Source organism: Trachypithecus francoisi, unplaced genomic scaffold (genome assembly GCF_009764315.1).
Source record: "Trachypithecus francoisi isolate TF-2019V2 unplaced genomic scaffold, Tfra_2.0 Lachesis_group21, whole genome shotgun sequence".
Taxonomy (NCBI): domain Eukaryota; kingdom Metazoa; phylum Chordata; class Mammalia; order Primates; family Cercopithecidae; genus Trachypithecus; species Trachypithecus francoisi.
In genome coordinates, this window is record NW_022681467.1 from 32,212,372 (window position 1) to 32,224,946 (window position 12,575).

Consider the following 12,575-nt stretch of genomic DNA (forward strand, 5'->3'; position numbering starts at 1 on the left):
CTACATTGTCCCCCTGAATGGTCTCACTCTGCCTGGCTGACTTACCTTCATCCATTTCCCAACTGAAACGTCCCTTCTTCCAGGAAGCCTTCCCTGACCAGCCACTTCTCCACACACTCTTGGTCAGAATCCCTTAAAACATACTGCCACCAAAATCTAAGTTCTAGTTGGTTATTGGTTTAGCACCTGTCCCTGGGGCTCAACTGTCCCTGAAGGCATGGACTGTGCCAGTCTTGTCTACTCCTGTGTCCCCAGGTCCTGTCACAAGGCCTGGCATGTGGTAGATATAAAGTGGTTGCGAGAGGCTGGGCGTGGGAGCTCACGCCTGCAATCTCAGCACTTTGGGAGGCCGAGGCACGTGGATCACCTGACGTTGGGAGTTTGAGCCCAGCATGACCAACATGGTAAAACCTCATCTCTACTAAAAATACAAAATTAGCCCGGTGTGGTGGCGCATGCCTGTAATCCCAGCTACTTTGGAGGCTGAGGCAGGAGAATCACTTGGACCTGGGAGACAGAGGTTGCAGTGAGCCGAGATCACACCATTGCACTCCAGCCTGGGCAACAAGAGCTAAACTCCATCTCAAAAAGAAAAAAAAAAAAAAAAGGTTGCAAGACTGACCGGCTGTGGTGACTCACGCCTGTAATTCCAGCACTTTGGGAGGCCGAGGCGGGCACATAGCCTGAGGTCAGAAGTTCCAGACCAGCCTGGCCCACATGGAGAAACCCTGTCTCTAATAAAAATACAAAAATTAGCCGGGCATGGTGGCGGGCGCCTGTAATCCCAGCTACTCAGGAGGCTGAGACAGGAGAGGCGGAGGTTGCAGTGAGCCGACATTGCACCACTGCACTCCAGCGTGGGCGACACAGCAAGGTTCCGTCTCCAAAAAAAAAAGAAAAGAAAATGTGCTTCAATCTGTTTTACTGCAGTGACAGATTAATAGCTTGGTTGGCAGAATTTACTCACAATTTAAATAATTTTTCTTTGAGGTAAGTAAATCTGCTTGGAATTGTCTTGGCTCATCAGTGTTTGCTTGTCAGCATTTTCTGTAACTGAAATAGGAGTGAGGTGACCCTTGTTCTATTAGTCAAGATCTACCTCTAAGGCGTGTTTTTTTTGTTGTTGTTTGGTTTTTTTTTTGAGATGGAGTCTCGCTCTGTCACCCAGGCTGGAGTGCAATGGTGCAATCTTGGTTCACTGCAACCTCTGCCTTCCAGGTTCAAGCGATTCTCCTACCTCAGCCTCCTGAGTCCACGCCCGGCTACTTTTTGTATTTTTTTTTTTTTTTTTTTTTTGAGACGGAGTCTCGCTCTGTCGCCGGGGCTGGAGTGCAGTGGCCGGATCTCAGCTCACTGCAAGCTCCGCCTCCCGGGTTCACTACATTCTCCTGCCTCAGCCTCCCGAGTAGCTGGGACTACAGGCGCCCGCCACCTCGCCCGGCTAGTTTTTTGTATTTTTTAGTAGAGACGGGGTTTCACAGTGTTAGCCAGGATGGTCTCGATCTTCTGACCTCGTGATCCGCCCGTCTCGGCCTCCCAAAGTGCTGGGATTACAGGCTTGAGCCACCGCGCCCGGCCTACTTTTTGTATTTTTAGTAGAGATGAGGTGTCACCATGTTAGTCAGGCTGGTCTCGAACTCCTGACCTTGTGATCTGCCTGCCTTGGCCTCCCAGAGTGCTGGGATTACAGACGTGAACCACTGCGCCCAGCCTACCTCTAAGGTTTTAATCGTTCTGAGCCCAGTACTCTTGTTTGAAATGTCCAGCTGTAAACTTTGCTACATATTTGTAGGCACAGTGATGTTATTTCTTCAATGTAGGCTCATATACTGTGAAGTTTGCTTTTTTTTTTTTTTGAGATAGTCCCGCTCTGTCGCCGAGGCTGGAGTGCAGTGGCACGATCTAGGCTCACTGCAATCTTGACTTCCCAGGTTCAAGCGATTCTCCTCGAGGACCTCAGCCTCCTGAGTAGCTGGGATTACAGGCACATACCACCATGCCTGGCTAATTTTTTTTGTACTTTTAGTAGAGACAGATTTCTCCATGTTGTCCAGGCTGGTCTCAAACTCTTTTTTTTTTTTTTTTTTTTTTTGAGACGGAGTCTCGCTCTGTTGCCCGGGCTGGAGTGCTGTGGCCGGATCTCAGCTCACTGCAAGCTCTGCCTCCCAGGTTTATGCCATTCTCCTGCCTCAGCCTCTCGAGTAGCTGGGACTACAGGCGCCCGCCACCTCGCCCGGCTAGTTTTTTTTTGTATTTTTTAGTAGAGACGGGCTTTCACTATGTTAGCCAGGATGGTCTCGATCTCCTGACCTCGTGATCCGCCCGTCTCGGCCTCCCAAAGTGCTAGGATTACAGGCTTGAGCCACCGCGCCTGGTCTCAAACTCTTGACCTCAGGTCTGCCTGCCTTGGCCTCTTTTTTTTTTTTTTTTTTGACACGGAGTCTCACACCCAGCCTGGACTGCAATGGCATGATCTTGGCTCACTGCAACCTCCACCTCCTGGGTTCAAGCGATTCTCCTGCCTCAGCCTCCCAAGTAGCTGGGATTACAGGTACCCCCTACCACGCCTGGCTAATTTTTTGTATTTTTAGTAGAGATGGGGTTTCACTATGTTGGCCAGGTTGGTCTCGAATTCCTGACCTCATGATCTGCCCTCCTTGGCCTCTTAAAGTGCTGGGATTACAGGCATGAGCCACCACGCCTGGCCTGAAGTGTGCCTTTTTTAGTCAGCTCCATAAAACAGTGTGCTAAGATTTTCACATCTTTAATTATCACATGGTTGAGGAGAGTTCTACATTACAAATGAAAAACTTGGCCGGGCGCGGTGGCTCAAGCCTGTAATCCCAGCACTTTGGGAGGCCGAGACGGGCGGATCACGAGGTCAGGAGATCGAGACCACACTGGCTAACACGGTGAAACCCCATCTCTACTAAAAATACAAAAACTAGCCGGGCGAAGTGGCGGGCGCCTGTAGTCCCAGCTACTCGGGAGGCTGAGGCAGGAGAATGGCGTGAACCCGGGAGGCGGAGCTTGCAGTGAGCTGAGATCCGGCCACTGCACTCCAGTCCGGGCGACAGAGCGAGACTCCGCCTCAAAAAAAAAAAAAAAAAAAAAGAAAAACTTGAGATGGGGAATTTAGGCGATTTATTGTTTTGCTTTGTTTTTTGTTTTTGTGTTTGTTTTTGAGACAGAGTCTTGCTCTGTTCCCCAGGATGGAGCACAGTGGTGCGATCTCGGCTCACTGCAACCTCCGATTCCCAGGTTTAAGAAATTCTCCTGTCTCAGCCTCCAGAGTAGCTGGGACTACAGGTGCATGCCACCATGCCTGGCTAACTTTTGTATTTTTAGTAGAGACAGGGTTTTACCATATTGGTCGAGCTGGTCTCAAATTCCCGAGCTCAGGTGATCCACCTGCCTCAGCCTCCCAAAGTGCTGGGATTTACAGGCATGAACCACCACCCCTAGCCAATTTAGGTGATTTAACCAAAGTCCCAGTAGCAAATCTTGCACAAAAGCCATATAAGGCGCATGTCCCTAGGCTCTGTCCAGGGAAGCGAGGAAATACACCGTGAAGTAGTGTGATCTTGTTATCTGTGCTAGTTGATTTTATGTGTCATTGTGGCTAGGCCACACAACCCAGATATTTGGTCAAATACCAGTCTAGATGTTGCTGTGAATGAGATTGAATTTATTTATTTTTTTGAGACGAAGTTTCGCTCTTGTTGCCCAGGCTGGAGTGCAGGTGCAGTGGTGCGATCTTGGCTCACTGCAACCTCTGCCTCCCAGGTTCAAGTGATTCTCCTGCCTCAGCCTCCCAAGTAGCTGGGATTACAGGTGTGTGCCACCATGCTTGGCTAATTTTGTATTTTTAGTAGAGATGGGGTTTCACCATGTTGGTCAGGCTAGTCTCAAACTCCCAACCTCAGGTGATCCACCCACCTCGGTCTCCCAAAGTGCTGGCATTACAGGCGTGAGCCACTGCGCTCAGCCGAGATTGAATTTAAATCAGTAGACCAAGTAACGCAGATGACCCTCCATAATGTGAGTGGGCCTCATGCAATCAGCTGAAGGTCATAAAAGAACAAGACTGACGTCCTTTGAGGAAGAGGGAATTCTGCCTCCAGACTGTGGTTGGACTCAGGACCACAGCATCAGCTCTTCCCTGGGTCTCCAGTCTGCCCTGCCGATTTCAGACTTACAGCCTCCACAATCGTGTGAGCCAGCTCCTCAAAACAAAATCTCTATACAGACACACACACACACACACACACACCACACACATCCCCCCACACACCACCTATTGGTTCTATTTCTCTGGAGAACCCTAATACATTATTGAAATCCCAATCAAGGTGTGACTTGAGAAAGGATTTGTGGCCTGTTTGGGGGAACAAGAAATAGACCTGGGGCCATAGTTCCAACATCAAAATACCAGAATTGCTAGGATATTTTTATTGTTCAACTGTCCTAGAAACTGGGAGTTTTAGTCAAGACTATATTAGAAATTCATGGTTACAGACTCAGCATATGCATTGTCTATGCTATTTTTCTACCATTAAGACAGTCCTGGCAAGGGCCAGGCATGGTGGCTCATGCCTGAAATCTCAGCACTTTGGGAGGCCAAGGCAGGAGGATCACTTGACCCCAAGAGTTCAAGACCAGCCTGGGCAACATAGGGAGACTCCATCTCTACAAAAACATTTAAAATGTAGCCAGGCATGGTGGCATGTGCCCGTAGTCCCAGCTACTTGAGAGGCTGAGGTAGGAGGATCGCTTGAGCCTGAGAGGTTCAAGATGCAGTAAGCCATGATCACGCCACTGCACTCTGGCCTGGGTGACAGAGCAAGATCATGCATTAAAAAAAAAAAAAAAAAAAAAAAGCACAAAAATGACAAAGACAGCCCTAATGTCACTTCAGGCAATTTCGCAGGCCCTGTCAGGTCCACTAGAGCAGCATAGCAGAGCTTTCTACAACAATAGAAATGTTCCGTAATGCTGTGCTGCCTAACAAGGTGGTCACGTGCTACATGTGCTATCAAGCACTTACTTAAAATAAATGTGGCTGGGGGCCGGGCGCGGTGGCTCAAGCCTGTAATCCCAGCACTTTGGGAGGCCGAGACGGGCGGATCACGAGGTCAGGAGATCGAGACCATCCTGGCTAACACGGTGAAACCCCGTCTCTACTAAAAATTACAAAAAACTAGCCGGGCAAGGTGGTGGGCGCCGGTAGTCCCAGCTACTCGGGAGGCTGAGGCAGGAGAATGGCGGGAACCCGGGAGGCGGAGCTTGCAGTGAGCTGAGATCCCGCCACTGCACTCCAGCCTGGTCGACAGAGCGAGACTCCGTCTCAAAAAATAAATAAATAAATAAATAAATAAATAAATGTGGCTGGGGTGATGAAAGACTTTTTTTTTTTTTTTTTTTGGTGAGACAGATTGTCACTCTGTGGCCCAGGCTGGAGTGCAGTGGCATGATCTCGGCTCACTGCAACATCTGTCTCCCAGGTTCAAGGGATTCTCTTGCCTCAGCCTCCTAAGTAGCTGGGATTACAGGTGCCTGCCACCATGACTGGCTAATTTTTGTATTTTTAGCAGAGACAGGGTTTTACCATGTTGGCCAGGCTGATCTTGAACTCCTGACCTCAGGTGATCTGCCTGCCTTGGCCTCCCAAAGTGCGGGATTACAGGCATGAACTACCGTGACTGACCCCGGCCTAAAATTTTAAATTTAAGCAGTTGCGTGTGGCTGGTGGCTACTGCAATGGACAGTGCAGCTCTAGGGGGCTGCAGAGGTGGGGCTGGCCGGCTCGGTGTTTGGATAAACAACTTGTTGAGAAGGAGGGAAGCCTTGGGAAATGCCTGGGGGTCTATCATGCCTCCTGGTTTAATATTCTAGTCAGTGCCTATTGCTTTCTCCTATTTTCTCATTTACCCCATTGTTTACTATTCTTACTGCTAAGGTGGGCTCTATAGGAACAGGGACCCTGCTGTATGGCTCAGTAGGCAGGGTCTGGTATGCAGTAGGCCCTCAGTGGTGCTTATGCTGTGTTGGAGCTGTTGGCTAGGAAGGCCCACAGAGGCAGTGAAGTCTAGTACTGTGTGGGAAGGGCCTGGCTGTCACAGGCCCCGAGGCCTACCTGCTTCCATGGTCACAGGTCCCTGGCCTTGGACAGAGGGATTCAAGCTTGGGCTTGGCAGGGATTTTCTTCTGCTGGGCAGACTTCCCATTATTCCTCAGCAGAGCACTCAGAAGCACATCATCGAGGGAAATCTGAAAGAGACACAGTGATGGGGACAGAGCCGAGGCTTCTGGCCCAATCTCAGATAACTCTCCCTCCCCAGATCGGCCCTGGCTATCTCCTCACAGAGCATGTGAATGACTTCCCTCCTGTAGGGCCAGGCTCCAGCCTCTGAAGGCTTCCTGCACATTGGACACTGTTTTCTCCACATCTCATCTTTTTTATGCCGCAACAGGCTCAACTTTTTCTTTCTGGGGCCCTGCTTAGGTCCCTCCCATGGGCAGTTATGCCCTCTCCTCTCCTTCAGTCCTGTTTGGATCCTATTCTTCGTTCCCCAGGAAGCCTTCCCAGCCCCTAGCCTTTGTTGATCACTCCTTTGACTTCCTATGGCTCACTTAGAACCCTTTCTCTGACCAGGGATCACACTCTGCTATGGGTGGGAGGGGACAATGACAGGACAGTGAGCTCCCTCCAGGCATACCAGGACCTGTGGCTTGGATCAGAGGTCTGCAAGGAGGGCTGGGTGTGGTGGTTCATGCCTGTAATCCCAGCACTTTGGGAGGCTGAGGCAGGTGGATGACCTGAGGTCAGGAGTTCAAGACCAGCCTGACCAATATGGTGAAACCTCATCTCTACTAAAAATACAAAGATGAGCTGGGCGTGGTGGCATGTACCTGTAGTCCCAGCTACTCAGGAGGGAGGCTAAGATAGGAGAATTGCTTGAACCTGGGAGACAGAGGTTGCAATGAGCCAAGATCAAGTCACTGCACTCCAGCCTAGGTGACAGAGCGAGACTCCCTCTCAAAAAAAAAAAAAAAAAAGAGGTCTGCAAAGAGGATCTGAGCAGGCTTGAGAGATGGTGTCACAGCAGGCCACAGTGACACGGATACACTTATTGGTGTCACAGGGCCAAGTAAGAGTACCTGTCTCATCCTCCTGAGTTGCTGGGATTATAGGCCTGAGCCACCAGGGCCCGTACTTTAAGAGGCCAAGTACTTAATCCCAGCACTTTAAGAGGCTGAGGAGGGTAGATTGCTTGAGCTTAGGAGTTCCAGGCCAGCCTGGCCAGCATGGCGAAATCTAGTCTCTATAAAAGAAACCACAAAAATTAGCCAGCTGTGGTGGTGCACACCTGTAATCCCAGCTATTCGGGAGGCTGAGGTGGGAGGGCGGGAGGATTGCTTGAGCTTGGGAGGTGGAGTTCACAGTGAGCCAAGATCATACTATTGCACTCCAGCCTGGGCAACAGAGTGAGATGCTGTCTCAAAAAAAAAAAAAAAAAAAGTACCAGGGTTGTATGATGCAGTGATGACTTGCAAGGCTTTGGGGGACTGACTGTTGAGCCACTTCCCCTCTCTGTGCCTCCTTTTCCTCATCTGAAAAATGGGGATAACAACACTCAACATACAGGTCCGAGAGATAACGCACATGAAAACCCTGGCCAGCCCCCTGTTTCCTTTACCACGTCCTGAATGTCACTTCATCAGAGGCCTCTCCTGGGAGCCTCCCCAGGAGGTCTCGCTCCGTCACCCAGGCTAGATTGTAGTGGTGCAGTCCTAGCTCATTGCACCCTTGAACTCCTGGGTTCAGGGGTCCTCCCACCTCAGCCTCCCAAGTAGCTGGGATCACAGGCATTGGCCACCACACCCAGCCTCTGTGCAAGTTTTTTTTTTTTTTTTTGAGGCAGAGTTTTACTCTTGTTGCCCAAGCTGGAGTACAATAGCGTGATCTCGGCTCACCACAACCTCCACCTCCTGGCTTCAAGTGATTCTCCTTCCTCAGCCTCCCGAGTAGCTGGGATTACAGGCATGCGCCACCACGCCCGGCCAATTTTGTATTTTCAGTAGAGACAGGGTTTCTCCATATTGGTCAGGGTGGTCTCGAACTCCTGATCTCAGGCGATCTGCCCACCTCAGCCTCCCAAAGTGCTGGGATTACAGGTGCGAGCCACTGCGCCCAGCCCTTTTACTTTTTTTTTTTTTTTTTGAGATGGAGTCTCGCTCTGTCGCCCAGGCTGGAGTGCAGTGGCCAGATCTCAGCTCACTGCAAGCTCCGCCTCCCAGGTTTACGCCATTCTCCTGCCTCAGCCTCCCGATTAGCTGGGACTACAGGCGCCCGCCACCACGCCCGGCTAGTTTTTTGTATTTTTTAGTAGAGACGGGGTTTCACTGTGTTAGCCAGGATGGTCTCGATCTCCTGACCTCGTGATCCACCCATCTCGGCCTCCCAAAGTGCTGGGATTACAGGCTTGAGCCACCGCGCCCGGCCCTTTTCCTTTTTTTTAAGTTATAGGCTCTCACCATGTTGCCTAGGCTGTTCTTGAACTCCTGGGCTCCATCAATCCTCCCACCTCAGCTTCCCAAAGACCTGGGATTACAGGTGTGAGCCATGGGACCCAGCCTCTTGGGAAGTTTTCATCATTCATTTTAGAGTTTACTTCTTTAATCTGCCACTATCCTGTAACTGCATGAGGACAAGAACTTCTTTTGTTTGCCTATTACTCAGCATTTAGGGAAGCACTCAGCACACATTAACTAAATGAGACTGTTAGCTCTTCGGACAGGTGTCTTATCCTTAGAATAGTTTAAATCCCCAGATTTCCAGGGTAGTGCTGATTTTTCCAAACACTGTATTAAAGTGTTTGGGGAGTGGGAGGCAGAGCTTTGTATTTCTTTTCGGATGGTTTCATTCTTTTCAGTAGGGACAAGGCACAATTACACATTTGGCCCAGTTCAGCTGGTATTCATGGAGTTCCTGCTCTGTGTCAGGCACCTGCCAAGGGCTGGCAGTCCCTGGAGGGGAACCCATGCTCCTTACTCTGGAGGAGCTCAGTGAATGGGGTGGTGACAGAGTGGGCTCCTTGCTGGGTGTCTGTCAATATCATGGAGTGACTTCTGTGGCCTCCTGGGCCAGTCCTGTCTGGGGAGTAAAGATCCTACCTTAGCGGATGGAACAGCCTCTCTGTTCTTCAGCCTCATGTCGTTGATATGGGAATAACAATACCTGGGCCGGGTGCGGTGGCTCACTCCTGTAATCGCCAGCACTTTGGGAGGCTGAGGCAAGCAGATCACATGAGGTCAGGAGTTTGAGACCAGCCTGGCCAACATGGTGAAACCCTGTCTTTACTAAAAATACAAAAATGGGCTGGGCGCGGTGGCTCAAGCCTGTAATCCCAGCACTTTGGGAGGCCGAGACGGGCGGATCACGAGGTCAGGAGATCGAGACCATCCTGGCTAACACGGTGAAACCCCGTCTCTACTAAAAATACAAAAAAACTAGCCGGGCGAGGTGGCGGGCGCCTGCAGTCCCAGCAACTCGGGAGGCTGAGGCAGGAGAATGGCGTAAACCCGGGAGGCGGAGCTTGCAGTGAGCTGAGATCCGGCCACTGCACTCCAGCCCTGGCGACAGAGCGAGACCCCGCCTCAAAAAAAACAAACAAACAAACAAAAAAAATGAGCCGGGTGTGGTGGTGGGTGCGTGTAATCCCAGCTACTTGAGAGGCTGAGGCAAAAGAATTGCTTGAACCTGGGAGGCAGGGGCTGCAGTGAGCCGAGATTGTGCCACTGCACTGCAGCCTGGGTGACAGAGTGAGACTCTCTACCCGCCCTGCCTCAAAACAAACAAACAAACAAACAAACACCCAATACCTGCTTGCTGCTGCCTCCCTATGGGGAGTCCAGCATTCATCTGGAAGGGAGCTCTTGAACACAGAATGGGCATATGGCATGGAAATGAGTCCTGACAGCCACTTCCTGCTCAGAGTTTTAGGATCCTGCAGCCTGGGTACACTGAAATGTTGCTGCTGTTCTTGAGGAGGTTTTTTGTTTTTGTTTTACATTATTGGGGTCTTGCTGTGTTGCCCAGGCTGGTCTTGAACTCCTGGGCTCAAGCGATCCTCCTGAGGAGGAATTTTACAAACCCAAGACCAGGAAACCCCACGGAGAGAACCTCTGGCTTGGGTAGCGTGAGTACCCACTTGAACCTGGTTGGAGCTGTGTGGCCTCAGGCAAAGCATGCAAGCTTCCTGCATCTCATCTGTGAATGAGGTGCACCACAGGCGCCACAGGGCTGTGGGGAGAGTTGCAGGAGTCCGGCACAGAGTGGGTGCTCAGTAAGGCTTAGTTTCCTTTCCCCTCCTTCAGGAAGACCACAGTCACCACCTGCAATAGACCGAGGGACTCCTTCCTGCCGCAGGTGGAGCTGGGGGCTGGGCCCAAAGGCAGACAGAGACAGGGGAGCTGTACTCAGGCTGGAAGCCTCCCCACAGTCTCTGCAGCTCCCTTCACCTGGTCAAGGACTTGGTCAGGTCAAGGCCAATAAGCCCCTGGGGGCAAAATAAAGACCATGTGATAGGCCAGCCTAGGAGGAGGCAGTATTAGCCACAACTTTTATAAGACAGCATCTAATCATTAACTACACAAATTTTTGAAAATCTTACTGTGTGCCAGGCACTTTCCGGAGGACATGAGGTATCAGGTGAAAGGAAAAAGTTAGTCAACGGCAGCCAAGATCAGCTCACTGCCCAGAATATTGGTTGTTGTTTTTTTTTTCAATGTCTCATTTGGGCCCCATTTCAGATACAGTGACCAACTCCCTGAGAGGACAACCTTGTGCTTCTGGTCACATAGCCCATTCGTGCAGGGCTGGGCCTGCTGTCATGTGTATTTTGTGCTTCTGAAGATCATTTTTCAGTAGTGGGTGTAAGAGTGATGAATTTGACCAGGCACGGTGGCTCATGCCTATAATCCCAGCAATTCAGGAGGCTGAGACAGGAGGATTGCTCGAGGCCAGGAGTTTGAGACCAGCCTGGGCAACATAGTGAGACCTCCCTCCGGCCCCCGCCATCTCTACAAAAGTATAACAAATTAGCTGGGTATGGTGGTACATGCCTGTAGTCTCAGCTACTTGGGAGGCTAAGGTGGGAGGATCCCCTGAACCCAGGAGTTCAAGGGTGCAATGAGCTAGGACTACACCACTACACTTGAGCCCAGGGGTTCAAGTCTATAGTCATGATTATGCCGCCGCACTCCAGCCTGGGTGACAGAACGAGACCCCAACTCAACAAAAAATAATAATGAATTTGGATCGAGTTAAAGGGAGATCTCTCCCTTTTTTTCCACTGAGAAATATCACCCTTTTGAGAGTGAGATTTCACTGTAGGCTCTCTAGCTGAACTGTCTTGAGAGATGATAGCCCTCACATTCCTGCCTTTGGAGTCTCACTGCAGTGCAGAGAGGGGCCCAAAGTCACACAGCAAATGTGCAACTGAGATGGGACTAGGACGGGGGTGAAGACAAGCTGCAGGGAAGAGCGTAAGCTCCAAGAGGCAGTCAAAGGTGGAGCAGGTGGGTCTTGGTTCTTCTGGGACCCCCAGAAAACACCCCTCTTTACAGCCACTTTCCCTTCTCCTTCAGCTGTTTTTTTCCCAATGGCAAATAAAGCCCAGACCCAGTCTGAGCCGGGGAGACCATTCTTCCTCACTGGCTCTAGGCCATCCGAGAACAAAAGCAAGCATACTTACTGGTTTGTCATCACAGGCTTGGGAAGACGGCTCTGCTGAGACGCATGCTCTGGCTGGACAGGTTAGGGCTTTGGGGCCCCTTCTGGAAGCCTGCCAGTGTCCTTGGTCCTAGGACACCCAGAACTCTCTCAGCCTGGAAGGAGCTTCAGGGAGAGGCTAGGTGTCGGTTTGGGTAGCTCAGCATCCGTCTGCAGTCAGCAGTTTGTACAGCAGGGATGGATCAGCTGCCCCATGCTCCTGAGGGATTCTGGATTGGGGAACCCTCCCAAGCACAGCCGAGCCAGGGAAGGAAGGCCCAGGGCCCTTTGAGCTCTGTCACAGAGACACAGGCGTGGGGTCCTTGGAGCTCTAGCTCCGACTGCAGACTCTGTGGTTCTCACAACCACCCGTTTCCTCTGACGGCATCACAGACCATGGAGGAGCCACCTTCCCCGAGTTCCTGTTTCTAGGGGAGCAGCTGCTGCCTTGTCATGATCCTGGAGCAAAAGGTTTTTCTCTGGCTTTGTGGCATGGTCTTGTCCAAGGAACACAGGACTGAGGAAAATGAGCAGGAGTTCCCATGCTGGCCTGACCATAACAATCACTCAACCGGGCTTAATTGTAGTAATTTCTGGGATCTCCCAAACCTTCTAAGTCCAAGTCACCAGACAGGGAGCCCAGGAATCTAACTTTTAAACCAAGAGATTCCCTTGACTGCCGAGTTTGGGAAGCAGTGCCTTCTCAACCTTTAGTGTGCATAGAAATCACCTGGAGATCTTGTTAAACTGCAGGCTCTGATTCAGAAGGTCTGGGGCGGAGTTCAATATTTTGCATTTC

At 50.9% G+C, this 12,575-nt stretch overlaps 1 protein-coding gene across 1 annotated transcript in view; it reads right to left on the bottom strand.

The window, feature by feature from the left end:
* The window catches only part of SLA2 (Src like adaptor 2), a 35,862-nt gene extending 23,709 nt beyond the window's left edge, over window positions 1-12,153 (bottom strand). Inside the window, exons 1-2 of the mRNA XM_033186327.1 lie at window positions 11,760-12,153; window positions 6,137-6,270 (exon numbers count right to left, since the gene is read on the bottom strand). Of these exons, the coding sequence (XP_033042218.1) occupies window positions 6,137-6,227 (91 nt within the window). The 5' untranslated portion in view covers window positions 6,228-6,270; window positions 11,760-12,153. The remainder of the gene's footprint in view (window positions 1-6,136; window positions 6,271-11,759) is intronic.
* Between the last annotated feature and the right edge of the window lie 422 nt (window positions 12,154-12,575).